The sequence below is a fragment of the Pelodiscus sinensis genome, chromosome 1 (assembly GCF_049634645.1).
Source record: "Pelodiscus sinensis isolate JC-2024 chromosome 1, ASM4963464v1, whole genome shotgun sequence".
In the NCBI taxonomy this organism is placed as follows: Eukaryota; Metazoa; Chordata; order Testudines; family Trionychidae; genus Pelodiscus; species Pelodiscus sinensis.
The window spans coordinates 14,195,135-14,213,171 of record NC_134711.1 but is presented as its reverse complement, the minus strand read 5'-3'; the positions used below and the strand labels follow the sequence as shown (position 1 = coordinate 14,213,171).

The following is an 18,037-nucleotide window of genomic DNA, read 5'->3' as shown; positions in this document are numbered from 1 at the left end:
CTCCTGTGTTTTAGTTCAGGGCTGTAACTACAGGACCATTCCTCCCCCCGCTTCAGCAGAGCGATTTGATCATTGCATAGTGTATTTGGCAATTGGTAGGGCAGAGGAAGGGTTCATAATCAGGGGGCACAACACAATAAAAAGTGCCACCTCCATCTCCTTGCTCCGGTGCTGGCTGTGAAGTTAAAGGAATGAGCTGCTGTTCCGAGCGCAAGAGTTTTCTGCACAAACCTATTTTCTTTTAAATAAAGCAGTGGTTTCTCTGAGCCCGTGTATTGTGTTGTCTAGGGCTGCGTCCGCACCAGCGTCTTCCCAGAATACATTACACCAGGCAGTCACTTGAGAGCTGGGTTTTCTTTGTGCATCTAAAGTATCCTTCTGCAAGCTCTCAGCGATGCAGGGACTCACTTCCACCAGCAAACGGTTTGTATGTGCCCAGAAGTGGCATCCTTGCAGCTTCAAGAAATGCAAGACTGCCCCCTAGTGTTGGTTTTTGAGCCAGTAGCAGACTAACAAGAATCTTTGCTACTAACCAGCATTGCTGCAAACTCCACTTGGGATCTGAAAATCGAGCCCTTCCCTCCTCTTTCCTTGGTGCAGTAAGAAAGATCCCACACGGTGTGGCTTGTGGGGCATGGGGTAGAATTCCACTGCTGCTCTCGGGCGCCCGCAACAGCAATCATTTTGTCAGTGGTTTCTGTAGCAGGGGCTCCAGATGGATGCAGAGAGCAGGTGTAGTTAGAAAAGTGCCGGTTTTACACAGTCCCTTTTCAGGACAGAGCTGAGTATATAAAACAGTTTGTTCAATAGGGCAGGAGAGAAGCAGTTTTGATGGGTCTTCTGAGGACATTCAGGACTGGGATTCCTGTTAACGAATGTGTACATTGCAATGGTACCCATCACCTTAGTCCAGATCGGAACCCCGCTGTGCCACCGTTCCACTCAGGATTAGAGTGACACTGTACAAGCACGTACAAGGAGCTTACAAATTAAGGCCCCCCCAGACCTGATAACTGCTTCATATGGGCGCAGACTTGTGCATCACCTGCTGGACCTCAGAGGGACTCCTCCCAGGCACAAAGCAGCTGGAGGGTCGGGTTAAAGTCTTCACTGAAGTTGGGCCAGATTAGAGCAGCGCTGAATTTAAGCCTGGATTTTTAAAGGATCTTTCTTTTTCTGCTACCTCCTAATTATACAGACGATGTTTCCCAGGCACTTTCCCGCATATAATTGCCTCTGGTGCTGTTTGTAGTGTTGTTTAGATTAAGGATGTTAAGAAGCAGGTAATTTGCTTAATCGTGTCTTTGATACAATTTGTGTCAATGACACAATTAGTCAATAAAGGGAGGTGCTCGCTATATCCGCTGTGGTTCTGCAGTTTAAATGTAGTAGGAGGTGGGCGCACAGGCAGCCTGGCTCCTACTACATTTAAACTTCAGTCGGAGCAGGGGTGGTTCCCAGAGCTGACGTGAGCCGGGACTGAGCAGTCTCGGCTCACTTCGACTCCAGAACCACTGTAGCTCCGCCTCCCTGTCCCCCCTCTGCACCACAGAGATGGTACTGGGGGGAACTGGCTTTTAATGCAGGCCCCAAACAATAGAGGGGAAAACTTTATTTACGCAAATCAATAGAATTTTTTATGGATACAAACTTTGTGTCTGCATCTGATCCACAATCTGCAAACATGGTCCAGGGCTATAAAGTGAATGTCCATGGATTTGCAAGGCTCTACAAATAAAATCTGATTCAGAGTGTGTTGCGGGAGGAGGGGGGGGCAGAGTTTTAATGGGAAGGATTTGGCTGGACATGTTTCATCTGCCTATTCAGGAACCACCTATTACTATACTGAACTGAGTTATAATGCAGTCATTTCTGAACAGCGCCAAGCCATGCTAGCCCGCATCACAGGCTAGAAGTGAAAAAGATGTACCAACCAAGATTGCAGGGGAAGATTGGATAGGTGTAAATATGGGTAGATATAAATCCCATGCTGAAATAAAATAATCCAATTGACAATCCTTTTTCTTTCATCGTGGTCAGGATTTATACATAGTTATGCTGAATAATCGGGTCTTAAAGAACTCACAGATCTCACCAAACCCAGAAGCCTAATTGTAAACGAAGGAACTTCTTTTATTCCGACAGTCCTCGTGTCTTTACTGATCATATTTTTCATGCCGTGTAGGTCTAATGGTAAGTTTCCTGTTTGTCTCATCTCTCTGTCCATTTCCTTTTCAGGTTCTACATTGAGAGCATATCGTATTTAAAGGATAATGCCACCATCGAGTTGTTTTTCTTGAATGCAAAGTCTTGCATTTACAAGGTAAGGACTCTTTTGAATTAAGTTAGGGACTGAGGGATTCGGGAAAACTGAGCTACTTCATCGGTACACGAGGTTTTCCATTTGCCCATAAGTAGGTGCGCTGCTATACATAATCCGCTTCCACTGCTGCTGATTCAGGTTGTAATGAAATAAAATACCCACAGATCTCTAATGAGAGAAGAGAGCTCATGTGAATAAGAGAGGATGTGACCTTGCATTATTCACCTTCCCACGATCTCCTGGTTTATTTACTCTGCCATCTACAGATTGTTTCACCTTGCTTATGCCATATCCCAGCCCTTTCCAGAGCACCCTCATATGTGATCTGTCATTTGTTTTGTGTACTGCATTGTAACAACAAGAGAGGACTCCACGCTGGTAAAACTGGCACTTTGTTCAGGGAACTGTTACAGAGGTGCTGCAACTGCCATTAACATTCCAGCTCTGTGAACACAGACTGACTTCCATTCCTGGTGCCTCCTCCAAACTCTTCCCTCCTGCAACTTCTCTTCCTCACATACAGGTTGCTACAGTGTCTTTCATAAACTGAAGGCTTGGTTATCCTCTCTCGTACAGGGCAGAAAATAGTAAGTAATTTCCTTGAATGGAGTTATACCAGTGCATTTAGTCCTGAGTGGAGCACAGGATTAGGTTCAGGATATAACCGTTACTGGACCGCTTGGGAATAGTGACCATAATATAATAACATTCAACATTCCTGTGGTGGGAAGAACATCTCAGCAGTCCAGCACCCTGGCATTTAATTTCAGAAAGGGGAATTACACAAAAATGAGGAGGTTAGTTAAACAGAAATTAAAAGGCACAGTGACTAGAGCCAAATCCCTGAAAGCTGCATGGAAACTTTTTAAAGACACCATAATAGAGGCCCAACTTACATGTATACCGCAAATTAAAAAACATAGCAAGAGACCTAAAAAAGAGTCACCGTGGCTTAACCACCATATAAAAGAAGCAGTGAGGGACAAAAAGGTATCTTTTAAGAAGTGGAAGTCCAATCCTAGTGAGATAAATAGAAAGGAACATAAACACTGTCAAATCAAGTGTAAAAATGTAATAAGAAAAGCAAAAAAAGATTTTGAGGAACAGCTAGCCAAAAACTCAAAAAGAAATAAGAAAATGTTTTTTAAGTACATTAGAAGCAAGAAGCCTGCTAAAAAACCTGTGGGTCCCCTAGATGATAGAGCTATAAAAGGAGCAATCAAGGACGATAAAGCCATTGCGGAGAAACTAAATGATTTCTTTGCTTCAGTCTTCACGGCTGAGGACGTTGGGGAGATTCCTGAATCTGCACCGTCCTTTGTGGGTGATGAATCTGAGGAACTGTCCCGGATTGAAGTGTCATTAGAGGAGATTTTGGAACAAATAGAAAAACTTAATGTTAACAAATCTCCGGGACCGGATGGCATTCATCCAAGGGTTCTAAAAGAACTCAAATGGGAAATTGCTGAGCTATTATCTGTGGTTTGTAACCTATCCTTTAAATCGGCTTCCGTACCTAATGACTGGAAGGTAGCCAATGTGACACCAATATTTAAAAAGGGCTCTAAAGGCAATCCTGGCCATTACAGACTGGTAAGTCTAACTTCAGTACCGGGCAAATTAGTCGAAACAATAGTAAAGAATAAAATTGTGAAGCATGTAGAAGAACATAATTAGTTGGACAAAAGTCAACATGGTTTCTGTAAAGGGAAATCCTGTCTTACAAATCTGTTAGAGTTCTTTGAAGGGGTTAACAAACATGCGGATAAGGGGAATCCAGTAGATATAGTATACTTGGATTTTCAGAAAGCCTTTGACAAGGTCCCTCACCAAAGGCTCTTGTGTAAATTACATGGCCATGGGATAAGAGGGAAGGTCCTTTCTTGGATTGAGAACTGGTTAAAAGACAGGAAACAAAGGGTAGGAATAAATGGTAAATTTTCAGATTGGAGAGGGGTAACTAGTGGTGTCCCCTAAGGGTAAGTCCTGGGACCAATCCTTTTCAACTTATTCATAAATGATCTGGAGAAAGGGGTAAGCAGTGAGATAGTGAAGTTTGCAGATGATACAAAACTGTTTAGGATGGTCAAGACAGAAGCAGACTGTGAGGGACTCCAAGAAGATCTTACCAAACTGAGTGATTGGGCAACAAAATGGCAAATGAAATTTAATGTGGATAAGTGTAAAGTAATGCACATCAGGAAAAATAACCCCAAGTATACGTACAGTATGATGGGGGCTAATTTGGCTACAACAAATCAGGAAAGAGATCTTGGAGTTATCGTGGACAGTTCTCTGAAAACTTCCACGCAGTGTGCAGCGGCGGTCAAAAAGGCAAATAGGATGCTAGGAATTATTAGGAAAGGGATAGAAAATAAGACCCAGAATATCTTACTGCCCCTGTATAAAACTATGGTATGCCCACATCTTGAATACTGTGTACAGATGTGATCCCCTCACCTCAAAAAAGATATTTTGGCCATGGAAAGGGTTCAGAAAAGGGCAACTAAAATGATTAGGGGTTTGGAACGGGTCCCATATGAGGAGAGGCTAAAGAGACTGGAACTCTTCAGTTTAGAAAAGAGGAGACTGAGGGGGAATATGATAGAGGTATATAATATCATGAGTGGTGTGGAGAGGGCCGATAAAGAAAAGTTATATATCAGTTCCCTAAATAGAACTAGAGGACACCAAATCAAATTAATGGGGAGCAGGTTTAAAACTAATAAAAGAAAGTTCTTCTTCACACAGCGTGTAGTCAACCTGTGGAACTCCTTGCCAGAGGAGGCTGTGAAGGCTAGGACTATAATAGAGTTTAAAGAGAAGCTAGATAATTTCATGGAGGTTAGGTCCATAAAAGGCTATTAGCCAGGGGATAAAATGGTGTCCTTGGCCTCTGTTTGTCAGAGGCTGGAGAGGGATGGCAGGAGACAAATCGCTTGATCGTTGTCTTCGGTCCACCCTCTCTGGGGCACCTGGTGCTGGCCACTGTCGGCAGACAGGATACTGGGCTAGATGGACCTTTGGTCTGACCCCGTACGGCCGTTCTTATGTTATGTTCTTATGAATCAAACCCGAGTACCAAGGGAACAAAAGAGCCCTTTAAAAGAATATCCCTAGTGCAAATTGAGTGGGGCAGGTACATCATGTACACAGCTGTGCAGCTACATCATGCACTCAGTTCACGTTTCTGTTGTGAGCTTTGTACAGAATGATGATGCACATACACTGCCTGGCCTGCACTCTCCTGCCCTGGTCCCCTATCTCCTAGTCTCTAGAGTCCTCTGTGAGTTCCTGAGGCAGGGGTGACTGACTAGCCAGCCCCACACAGGACACTTTAAATACCGAACCAAAAGCACACAATCAGGTTCTCTGTATTTCGCACTTGGCCACTGCATTGATACTGCTGCTCTCACATGAGGGTGATTTATAGATATTGATTATCTCAAAGGTAGATTGTTATAATCTTCAATGTCCAGATAGGAAACTGAGGCACAGAGAGGTCAAGTAACTTGCTCAAGGTCACCTAGGAAGTGTGATCTACCCAGATTCCGTGAGCACAGGCCATAGTAGACAGATGAGAGCTTGAACAGAGGACTGGAGGCCATTAATTATTATTGAGTTGTAATCACTACTCTGACACTGGTTGTCTCTGTAACTATGGGCAAGTCACTTGCCCTTCTTCCTGACAGTTGTGAAATAAGGGGTAATTCATGATCAGATGGACCTACATCTGATCTAAGCCATGCTAGTGCTTATAGCACATCCATTCCTTTGATATCTGTCTGAGTGCCTCCCACTAGAGTGATGTGATGCTAAACTATTCTGTTTGTAAAGTGCTCTGAAGATGCTGCTGTTTCAGCTTCCCAGACAATGTGGGGGGGTTCACATCCAAACTAAAATGTCCTGGACTGAAAAAGAAAAAAATGTAAAATATTTCCTCTGTGACATTTAATTTCCACCTCCATCTCCAACTCCTCACTTCAATCTCCCGTCCCCTCCATGCCCCTGCCTTTTTTTTCCTCATCATTCCTACTTTTTTATGTCCCAGCCTGCTTGACAGTTTCCCTTCCACAGAATGTGTGAGCAGTAAAATAAAAGCACCTGAACATAAATTGAATCGAATTATGGCCAATGCAGACATGAGCTTGAAATTGATAAAGTATAACCCAGTGAGTGTTTAATAAAGAACTGATTTGCATATACTAGAAATGAGCAAGTGTTGCGGGTTACCTCAGCAGCGGTAGTGAGAGGAATCCACCAGAAGAGGGTGTCCTTGTAGCTAAATTGAATGTCAGGATCAGAAACTGCTTCCCTGCCCATTTGGGAGCCGAGTGGAACCAGTACATGGTGAAGTGGTTTTTGTGCCAGCAATAATCTGGCCTTGCAGATTACTGAGAAAACACCAGCCTGTTGTCACGAGTTACTGAAAACAAAACTAAGCCTTGCGCAGAATTGAGTGTGAAGCAGATAAGCAGCTTCCCTGGCTCGGAACTCAAATGTGTTGAGAGGAGTGACGTGCGGCCCAGAGGCAATGGGCCACCCAGTTTCTTTCTCCTCCGTGGCCAAGAAAATTGTTTTGTAAAGAGAAAGAGAACAGCTCTGAGTCATCTGTTTAACCTCAGAGCCCTGGTGTGAATGATGCTGGGAGGAACCGGGGGCTGAATCGCTAAACCTGCAGATTCCTAGGGATCAACGCAGATCTTGGGGCATTAGGGCCATCTGTGCAGAGACATGGTTCTTCCACACAGTCCAGGAGCTCCTCCAGACACCTTTCCCCTCCTCTCCCCCCGCATCCATGCTGCCTTGGCATCTCTAGCCAAACCTGGAGAGCCCTGCTTTGAAGCTGGTTGTTCTAAGAGGCTTTGAGCAGGACCCAGTGGGTGTCTCTTGTCTGGGATAGGGATGTAAAATTGTGATTAATTGGCTAATTGAATAGTCAATGCAATTTGCAGTCCCCCGCTGGCCCTGTGCTCCCCACTGTGCAGGGAGCCCAGGGTCGGGTGGGGACTCTGAGTCGCCAGCTGAAGCCCCGGGCTCCTTGCAATGCTGCTGCTTTGAAACGCTGTGGGGAGCCTGGTGTCAGGCTCCACGTGGTGTTTCAAAGTGGCAGCGCCACATGGAGCCCAGTTTTAGCAGGGGAGCCCCCAGCTGACCCCAGACTTCATGCGGCTCTGCTGCTTTGTAACGCTGCGTGCAGGCTGGGGCCAGCTGGGGACTGTGCTTTGAAGCACCCCCTCCTCTGCTCCGCTCCCCCGTGCTGCCCCTTTCTGATAGGTGTTCGAAATCCTGGCTCCTGACTCCAGATCCTTTCAAAGCCTGTTAGAGAAGAGGCCCGTGGGGTTTTTGGATGTGGCCCATAGGGTTTTTGGAAAGCTGTGTGGTCCCTTGGATCCACCTAGCAATGTCTCAAAAGCTTCCTGATGTGTTATTTTTTAATTAAATAAAACAAACCGCCTGCCTCACACTAACATGTGTCTTCAGGATTTGCTAAATCCCAGGCAGGCATGAGGATGAGGGTTCCTGGTGGGAAGATCCCCACTCCCAGGGAGGAACCCTTAATGCCAAAGGTCTTACTGAGTTCAGTGGCAGTGGATTGGGCCCTGAGATGACAAAACATTGTCTGTGTCGGTGATGTGATGGCCGGGACTCTGCAAGGATGGCAAATGGGCAGGGACCAGTGAGTCTAGCCCTGCAGTCACTTTGAGGCCACTGTTTGAAATGCTTACTCAGCCCACTGGCTGCTCCAGCTGCGACAGGCTGTGTAAGCAATGCACTTTGGTGCCTAGGGATCGTCCTTCGGGAATACTGCCAGGAAAAGCTTCTGCTGCTGTTCTTATTTTGGAAGAGGCTTAATGACAGAAAGTGGAGGTTGGGGAAGGCCTAGAAATCTGGGTCGATCTATTTCCGTCTGACCGCTCCTGAAACCATTACTTTGCACATTCAAACCTACTGTCATGCGATACAGAAATAGCCTCTCTGACTGGGAGATTCCCTCTCGGGGCCTTCCCAGTCTGACTCCCTGCCTTGCTCGGGTCTCGCTTTGTTTTAAAACACGCATTGCATTTTAGTGCATTTGAAAGATGCTGGAATGACGGGCCTAGAAAGAGCGAGTTGCTCATCTCCGTCAGAGGCCAGGAGAGGATGATGCAAGCCACTCCGGGAATGTGCTGTGGCTCTGCTAGTTCACGCTCCATGATTAGACTGTGCTTGGCCACACTGCAGTGTGGTGGTGGATGGGAACTGGGCAGAGACCACCAAACAGCCATCCAGCTGTGCTGAGGAGGGCCCCCTCACTCTGCCCAGGCATGGAATTCTCATGGGTCTTCAAGGTACTGGTGATGGATTCATCACAGAGATCCCCTGGAGACTGTCACTTGATGTGCTGAAATACCACTGAGCTGCCCTTGGGGTGTTCCACCACACTGTTCTGCTGAGCCAGACCCTCTGGTCTCTTCCCCCCCCCCCCCCCCCGTACTGGCACAGAATTGGGGTCCCAGCCCACAGCAGAGTAATACAGACACTGAGATCTGCTCAGCTCTGGGAGGGCTCAGTCAAACAGACTTACCGCAGCACCCAGGTGCACGGCCCCAATGGGACCAGAACCCCTGATAAATCCATCTCAGGCCATGTGTCCACTGGAAGATCGATGCTGCAGCAGTGTTTTGTACAGTGTTTGATGTAGTGGGTCTAAATCGAACTCTGCAGGCGCTCCCGCTGACACTGGAACTACTCCCGATCATGAGGAGTAAGGGAAGTTGACAGGAGCATTTCTCCCGTCAACCTCCTGCTGTGAGGATGGTGCCAAAACTCAGCTTAAGGTACATCAACTCCCGCTATGTTTTTTATGTAGCTGGAATTGCATACCTTAAGCCGACTTTCCCCTCTAGTGTGGACTTGGCCTCACTCTGTGTACAGAGCAAGCTCATAAAATATTTGCCCACTTTATCAATGAGAGATATACATACCTATTGCACCCCACACTGCCCTAGGCTACGTAACAGTTATTTACATTGGGCTTAGTAATAAACAAAAGTGATTTTATTAAGTATAAAAAGTAGGATTTTAGTGGTTGCCAGTAATAGCAGACAGATCAAAGTAAGTTACTAAACAAAATAAAACAAAACACACCAACTAAGCTTAATATTCTAAGAAACTTGTTACATATAAAATCTCATCTTCAAGTTCTTTTAATCACTTTCTTTCACAGACTGGGTAGTCTTCCCAGTCCTGATCCTTTTTAATATTCAGTTCCAGGTAGCTGCAGCAGACATCTTAGGTGGTAAACAAGGGTGTCTTGGTACCTGGCAGCTACCCCCATTGTTTAGTTTATATCTCTTTTGCCAAAGGTGGAAACCCGCTGGCTACGTCTACACTGGCCCCTTTTCCGGAAGGGGCATGTAAATTTCACCTATCGTAGTAGGGAAATCCGCGGGGGATTTAAATATCCCCCGCGGCATTTAAATAAAAATGTCCGCCGCTTTTTTCCGGCTTTTAGAAAAGCCGGAAAAGAGCGTCTACACTGGCCCCGATCCTCCGGAAAAAGCGCCCTTTTCCGGAGGCTCTTATTCCTTTGAAGTAGGAATAAGAGCCTCCGGAAAAGGGCGCTTTTTCCGGAGGATCGGGGCCAGTGTAGACGCTCTTTTCCGGCTTTTCTAAAAGCCGGAAAAAAGCGGCGGACATTTTTATTTAAATGCCGCGGGGGATATTTAAATCCCCCGCGGATTTCCCTACTACGATAGGTGAAATTTACATGCCCCTTCCGGAAAAGGGGCCAGTGTAGACGTAGCCTTTGTGTTCAGTTTAAACTTTTCACACTTTAAGCAGGAAAAGTGCGGCATCCACAAAAGTTCCCAGTGTAACCACCACTGTATCAGGTGACTTGGCCACATGTTTCATAGAATCATAGAATACTAGAACTGGAAGGGACCTCGAGAGGTTATCGAGTCCAGTCTCCTGCCCTCATGGCAGGACCCAGTCTTGTCTAGACCATCCCTGATAGACATTTATCTAACCTACTCTTAAATATCTCCAGAGATGAAGATTCCACAACCTCTCTAGGTAATTTATTCCAGTGTTTAACCACCCTGATAGTTAGGAACTTTTTCCTAATGTCCAAACTAAACCTCCCTTGCTGCAGTTTAAGCCCATTGCTTCTTGTTCTATCCTCAGAGGCCAGGATAGAACAAGTTTTCTCCCTCCTCCTTGTGACACCCTTTTAGATATCTGAAAACTGCTATCATGTCCCCTCTCAAACTTCTCTTTTCCAAACTAAACAAGCCCAATTCTTTCCATCTTACTTCCTAGGTTATGTTCTCTAGACCTTTAATCATTCTTGTTGCTCTTGTTTCAGCAGGGCCAACTATAGTCCAGGCTTACAGGTACAACCAGACTATTTATAGATCATTGTCCTGAGTACCAGGCCGTTACATTCCTTAAGTACTCCTCGTGGCCCTCACTTAGCATGTCTAGATTAATAAAACAGGTTTATACTTCATATTTCCAACTCCAAATCAGGAATGGTACATGCACACAAATGGAATATACACTCTCATAATACATATATATACTATATTATCCCTTTTCTAATGATATCTTACCTGAAGTATTTGCACAAAGCATATGCGAGTTAGAGAATACGGGGTGCAAGGTCACAGCACTGAGGAATGTGTCTATACTCCCACTGACCCCAGAGGCGTGTTGGCTATGTTGAGGGCTTTCTATAGAGTCAATGTAGAGCAGTGGTCTCCAACCTTTTTATACCCAAGATCACTTTTTAAGTCTCAGAACAGGCGAAGATCTACTGCCCCGCCCCTTCCTTGAAGCTCCGCCTACATTACATGAGGAAATCTAATGTAAATGTACTGCGCAGGTGCGCAGTTCAGAGAGGGCTCAAGAGCTACTCTTAGAGCCCCTGAGATCTACCGGTAGATTGCGATCTACTGGTTGGTGACCATGGATGTAGAGGGTTTTGAGAGGAAGTGCCTGCATAGAGTAGGAGCTCTCTGGGGATTTGCTGTGTGTATCACGTCTGGGTACCAATAACTCATGACAGTAGACAGTAATTATTGCCGGAGGCCTACCAAAGGTCCATCTAGCCCAGTATCCTGTCTACCGACAGTGGCCCATGCCAGATGCCCCAGAGGGAGTGACTAGAACAGGGAATCATCAAGTGATCCCTCTCCTGTCTTCCATTTCCAGCCTCTGACAAACAGGGGCTAGGGACACCATTCCTACCCATCCGAACTGAGGCCTGAGGTCCTTTCTTACACTGCAGGACTTCTACTGCTCCCCTAGCCATCCTGGATGGCTCCTGGAAAACTGGGGTGAGGAAAGGTTCATTTGGGGCCAGGCATGCCTGGTCCCAGCTGTGGCTATGCAGAGAGGGAGCAAGCAAAAGGCTCCGTCCCCCATCTGCATGGTCCTCACGGTTGGCTGAGGCAGAATCAGAATCTTGCACTCACAAGGATGGCACCTCCCCTCCCCCGCCTTCTCCTGGAGCCGTGCAGTGCCCCAAAGGGGGAGAGGAGACATGAATGCTCTGCCCCCTCAGGTACTGGCCCCCAGAGCTGGCTGGCTGCATCCTGGAAGGGGTGAAGGAGAGAGCATGCAGTCTCTGGGAGGCTTTTTGACTCCTGATGCTCTGTGTCTCCCTCTGCTTCTCCTGGGGCATGTCTACACGGCACAGCAGCTAAACCTGGGGGAAGCAAGAGAAACCTCTTCACTGCACACCCCTTCTGTGCTGCTCCCACCTGAATGCAGGCCCCAGTGGGTCATGAGAGAGGAGGTGAGGTAAGCTGCTCTCCTAGAAAGCTGGCACTCCTGAACCACAAGGCTTACACAAGAGCACCTAGGTCTTAACCTGTGTTTGACGGGGCAGAGCTCTTACGGCAGTGGTCCCCAAACTCTTTACCTCACACCCCTCCTTACCTCTGTCTGTATGTGTCCTCCCCTCTCCCCACCAAAGCTGCAGCCTGGATCTCAGGGGCTGAGGGGGCGCAGACAGGAGTAAGGGGGCTGAGGCTGGGACCTCGGCTGGAGGCAGGCATGGAGCTCTGGGAGTAGGACTGGCAGCCAGGACTAGAGATGTTAAATATTGAGTAATTGATTAATCACATTTTGCATCGACTATTTGATTAGTCGATAGGGCGCCTCCGCCTTTGAAGTGTAGTGACAGCCCTAGGTTTGAGTGAAGGGCACTGCCCATGTATACACAATTGCCCTTCCCTTCACCAGCCAGGTGTGAGAGGAATGCGAGGAATGTAAGCATTTCCCCCTCAGTCCCTTAGGGTATGTCTACACTACAGCGCTAATTCAAACTAACGCGTCTAGAACTAAAAACTAGTTCGAATTAGCGTTTTGCTAATTCGAACTAGCATGTCCACATTAAGTGGACCCTGAACCGGGGTTAAGGATGGCCGGAAGCAGTGCCGGCAGGGCATCAGATGAGGACTTAGAGCGTGGAGCTGCTGTCTCAGGCTAGCCGAGGGCTGTGCTTAAAGGGACCCGACCCCCACCCCGGACAGACAGTTCTCAGGGGTGCCCCGCTTGCAAACCAGTCCTGGCTTGGAGTGCCCTGAGTGCCCACACTGGGCACATCACAGCATTCGGCCATCAGCCCGGCTGCACTTGCCGCAGGCTGCCATCTGGGGAGAGGGGGCAATTGGGGGGCTGCAGGAGAGCTTCCACCCCCAGGAGCCCGCAGAGCCAGCCTAGTCCTCCCCATCGGGGGCTCGTACCCCATTCCTCCCTCACCTCCTTCCACTTACCCTTCCCTAGCCCCCCTTCCTGATGTACAAAATAAAGAAAACGTGTGGTCAAAATAGTAGATCAGAGGTTTGGAACAGGTCCCATATGAAGAGAGGCTAAAGAGACTGGGACTTCTCAGTTTAGAAAAGAGGAGACTGAGGGGGGATAGGATAGAGGTCTATAAAAGCATGAGTGGGGTGGAGAGGGTGCATCAAGAAAAGTTCTTCATTAGTTCCCATAATAGAAGGACTAGAGGACACCAAAGGAAAGGAATGGGTAGCAGGCTTCAAACTATTAACAGAAAGTTGTTCTTCACAAAGCAAAGAGTCAACCTGTGGAACTCCTTGCTGCAGGAGGCTGTGAAGGCTAGAACTAGAACTGAGTTTAAAGAGAAGTGAGATCAAGTCATGGAGGTTGGGTCCATGGATTGGTATTAGCCAGGGGGTAGGAGTGGCTTCCCTGCCCAAAGTTTGTGGAAGGCTGGAGAGGGATGGCACGAGACAAATGGCTTGGTCACTGTCTTTGGTCCATCCCCTCCAGGGTCCCTAGGGTTGGCCGCTGTTGGCAGACAGGCTACTGGGCTAGATGGACCTTTGGTCTGACCCAGTACGGCCATTGTAAGCTCAGGGCTCAGGGTTGGGGGTCTCAGTGGACCACCTTGATTTTCATGCACACCTGCTCCTGGGTGGCCAGGCTGGCAGCTCTCCTGCACTAGACGGCCACTTTCCTGTGCCTAGTGCGGAGGTCGTGGATGAGGTCCACGATGTCCGCACTAGACCAGGTGGGTGCCCGCCTCTTGCGGTCCCGGGCAAGCTCCCGGGAGCCGCCAGCCTGGTCCCGGGAAGAGGGGGAGGTCTGGGGGGCATCAGGTGGCTGGCTCGAGCCGTGCCAGGTGCAGGGTCTGCTAGCTGGCTGCTGGCAGGCTTGCACCTGGCACGGGCACCATAGCCAGCCCGTGCCCCTTTAAGGGGTCCGGGGCCGGGAGGGGGGCATACGAGTTTCCCTGGTGTTGGCCAGAGTGGCCACCAGGGAAACCTGGGGAGGGCTAGCCTCCCACTAGTTCGAATTAAGGGGCTACACACCCCTTAATTCGAACTAGTAAGTTCGAACTAGGCTTAGTCCTCGTACAATGAGGTTTACCTAGTTCGAACTAAGCGCTCTGCTAGTTTCAATTAAGTTCGAACTAGCGGAGCGCTAGTGTAGCGCCTATCAAAGTTAATTCGAACTAACGTCCGTTAGTTCGAATTAACTTTGTAGCGTAGACATACCCTTAGGCTACGTCTACATTGGCCGCCTATTACGGAATAGGCATGCTAATGTAGAACTTTGGAAGAGGCAAATGCGCGGGGGATTTAAATATCCCCCGCGGCATTTGCATTTTCATGACCGCCGCTTTTTTCCGGCTTGGAGATAAGCCGGAGAAAAGCGTCCAGACTGGCGCGATCCTCCGGAATAAAGCCCTATTCCGGAGGATCTCTTATTCCTACTTGCAAGTAGGAGGCAGGCATGGAGCCTTGCAAGTAGGAATAAGAGATCCTCCGGAATAGGGCTTTATTCCGGAAGTTCACGCCAGTCTGGACGCTTTTCTCCGGCTTATCTCCAAGCCGGAAAAAAGCGGCGGCCATGAAAATGCAAATGCTGCGGGGGATATTTAAATCCCCCGCGCATTTGCCTCGTCCAAAGTTCTACATTAGCATGTCTATTTCGTAATAGGCAGCCAATGTAGATGTAGCCTTAGTGTCCAGGACCGGATGAAAAGCTAGCTGTGTCCCGGAGCACACAGCTGCTGCCCCCCTACGCCCCTGAAATGGCGCCCTTGCTTTCAGGCTTCCCCAAGTTCTTCCTTGGGTCTTGGAAAGATACTCAAGATACTCAGTTCAATATAAGGTGGAACAGAGACATTGTGTCTCATTACAACCTGTTTTGTGTCTCATTACAACCTGCAGGACAATGTAGCACTTTAAAGACTAACAAGATGGTTTATTAGATGATGAGCTTTCGTGGGCCAGACCTGGCCCACGAAAGCTCATCATCTAATAAACCATCTTGTTAGTCTTTAAAGTGCTACATTGTCCTGCATTTTGCTTCAACTACCCCAGACTAACACGGCTACATTTCTATCATTACAACCTGTAATCCACTAACTCCTTTGTCCTGTGGCTGCAGACAGTTTTAATAGCCCACTTCATTTTGACTGTGTTCACTCCTTACATCTGTTTCCTGTGATCTGTTGCTGGGGGAGTCCAGATATGTGTATTGTGGGGAAGGAGAGTGGGGAAGGCACTTTTGTGGGACTCCGGGTTTGATTGCAAACCCAGCACACTGCTCCAGAAGATCCAGCCCTTCAGTTTTCCCTGCTGGGGAGGGGAGAGGGAGCCAACCTGCTATGAAGCTTGCGGGGGAGGGTATTTTGGGATTAGCACAATATTACTTTCTCCTAAAAGCACAAGGGAAAGCTTGATCTCTTCACCTCCCACCCCAGCAACTCCTCCAGTCCACCCCAGTTGAGTGCTGATGTCACACTTCATTCACCTGAACAGCATTCTGTGCATGTTGCTTTCTCCTCATCCAGGGAGCAGGTCCAGCATCCCTCTGGTCTCCATGAGCACCAGGAAGCCTTTGAAGCCAAACCGGAGGAGAGAGCACATTTCACTGTGCAGTAACGAGCATGATCGTCTTGGGGGAGTTGAGATTTAATGAACTTTTTTTTCTCTTTTCTTCCCAGGAGCTCATTGAGGTTGACAGTGAGGTGGTGTTTGAATTGGCTGCGTACATCTTGCAGGTAGGGGCAGCATCTGTCTCTCGTTCCGTCTGTATCTGCAATGCATAAATAGGTTGCAGGGGGTTAAGACATGACAGACCCTCCGGGGGGGGGGGGAGGATTACACCACGTGTACAGGAATTGAACAGACAGGGTAGTGTGCTGTTTTGCCAAGCTAGGGAACAAAGCTGGAACCTTTAATGCTAGAGACGTGCAAAGTATCACTAGATATGGATGCAAACTAGGTTCCGCTGTGAAGCACCATACAGAATCCTGCTGTCCCAGTGGAGCGAGGGGCATTGTGTCACCGTGCTGCCCCAGAAGCAGGATGGGAACCAGCTGGAAGTGGATGCTGAAGTGTTCCCCATAAGCTTCAGTTCCAGTGTGCTGGCTGGTGTGTTAGGGCTGGAGCCATGGTTGTACCCACTTCCACCCCTGCCTATCCACTCTGTGCACACCGGTGTGAGTAGGGGAGCCACAGCCCAGCAGCGCATGCAGTGATGTAAGGGGATTCTTTGTGCCCCATCATTCCCCTGTGCTGAAGCGTATCGTGGTTCACAGTTTAACCTAATTTGCATCCATATGCACATCTCTAGCACTGTGCCTCGGAGCATCTCAAAGGGCTTTATGCACATCTGTCATGAACTAACCCTTGCCACATGAGCAGGTAGAATACCATGCCCAGCCATTAGACCATGATTCTTTCCTTTCATAAGAGACAAAAGTTTCCAGATTCGCTGACCATCCTGTCTCAGAGCCAACCCAGTATGTAAAGGAAACCTAAGTTGCACAGTTTTGAAAAGCAAGGCCAGTTTCTGCTCTGTCACCCATTCTGCACTGACTTTTAGGGGAATTGCTCCTGATAGATATAGGAGTTGTGCTGAGGACCCACAACTCCACTTGAAGTCAGTGAGAGCTGCACATATCAGCGTTCCTGAAAATCAAGCCTGAAATTTCCACCTTAAGATTCAGCTTCAGTAAATATTTGTCGGGTCTTATTTTATGCAAACTAAAGAAGACCGGCCCAAGCCAAACCCCTGGAAATGTTGGATCTGGAACGGGTTGCTCAAATCCATCTCCAGTTCAACATGGATCACCCATTTCTGGTGTTTTGTAGATAGGAACTGAGGGGTAACACTCGGATTTTAATTTTTATTAACTCTGCAATTAAGACAAGCCCTAATTCTTCAGCAGATGAAGGAGGGGATGGTGCAGTGTAAGGTTTGTGCTTCAGTGCAAGTCACCTGACAGGAGCGATTCATAAATGCAGAGGTTTTAAGGGGAAGTGGGTGGGGATCATTCTTTTTGGGCAGTAATTGTCATGGGAGAAGATCAGAGATAATAGTCAGTAAATTCTTTTTCTCCACTTCTCAGAGCAGTTTTTTAGTCTCTTTCCAGTCATCCGTGAGACCCTGATCCTAAAGGATCCATGTGGAACAGCCAAGCCATCTCATCAGCATATGTTAATACATAGCACTTCTGTAGCATTTTTCTTGTTAGGGAAGCAATTAGTGCTGGGGAGTTTCATTCTTCATTAAGATCAATTTTAGAGTAATATAGCAAAAATTAGAGAGAGAAGGAAACAATTAAAAGCACATTATAGCAGTTGCGTATTGGCCTGCTGGGTGAATCAACATCTCAAACAGCAGGCTCATTGTGAGAATTAGTGCTAGGGAGAAGAATCTATTGTTTGTCCATGCATCCTAATGAATCCTGAAGCAATTAGCAACTATACATGCAAGCCCCAGCCAGGATGCCACTGAACCCCGCTGCTGTGATCTGAAGTATTTACCATCACCAAAAATCCACAGGATATTATACACACAATGGCAGTAGTTTGAAGTGTGACTTAATGAAATTAAGCAAGACAAACCATACTTTTATATGTCAAGGTATAATTATTACAACCTTGGTGTGTGCTGTGCTTCTGTAGAGAATAAAATGAACGGCTCAGCTATCAGTGTGGGTTGGTGCCTGCATTACAGAGTCAGCTCAGCACCTGGATTAGCCATGCTGCAAAGCCATACCCAGGTTACTGTGTCCTCATTTAAAGAAGAAGCAGTCTGGTGGCACCTTAGAGACTAACACGTTTAAGTTAATTAACTGACAATCAATTAACTTGAGTTAAAACAGGAAGACTATAAGCTTTCCTGAGCTATAACTGAGGAAGTGAGTTGTATTTCATGAAAGCTTATGCCCTAAGA

General features: G+C 47.4%; 1 protein-coding gene across 11 annotated transcripts in view; it reads left to right on the top strand.

The window, feature by feature from the left end:
* FRMD4A (FERM domain containing 4A) overlaps nucleotides 1-18,037 on the top strand; it is a 567,858-nt gene that overhangs the window by 442,044 nt on the left and 107,777 nt on the right. For all 11 annotated transcript variants that reach the window (XM_075926045.1, XM_075926048.1, XM_075926044.1 and 8 more), the window contains exons 5-6: nucleotides 2,239-2,323; nucleotides 15,798-15,854. In XM_075926045.1, the coding sequence (XP_075782160.1) occupies nucleotides 2,239-2,323; nucleotides 15,798-15,854 (142 nt within the window). The remainder of the gene's footprint in view (nucleotides 1-2,238; nucleotides 2,324-15,797; nucleotides 15,855-18,037) is intronic.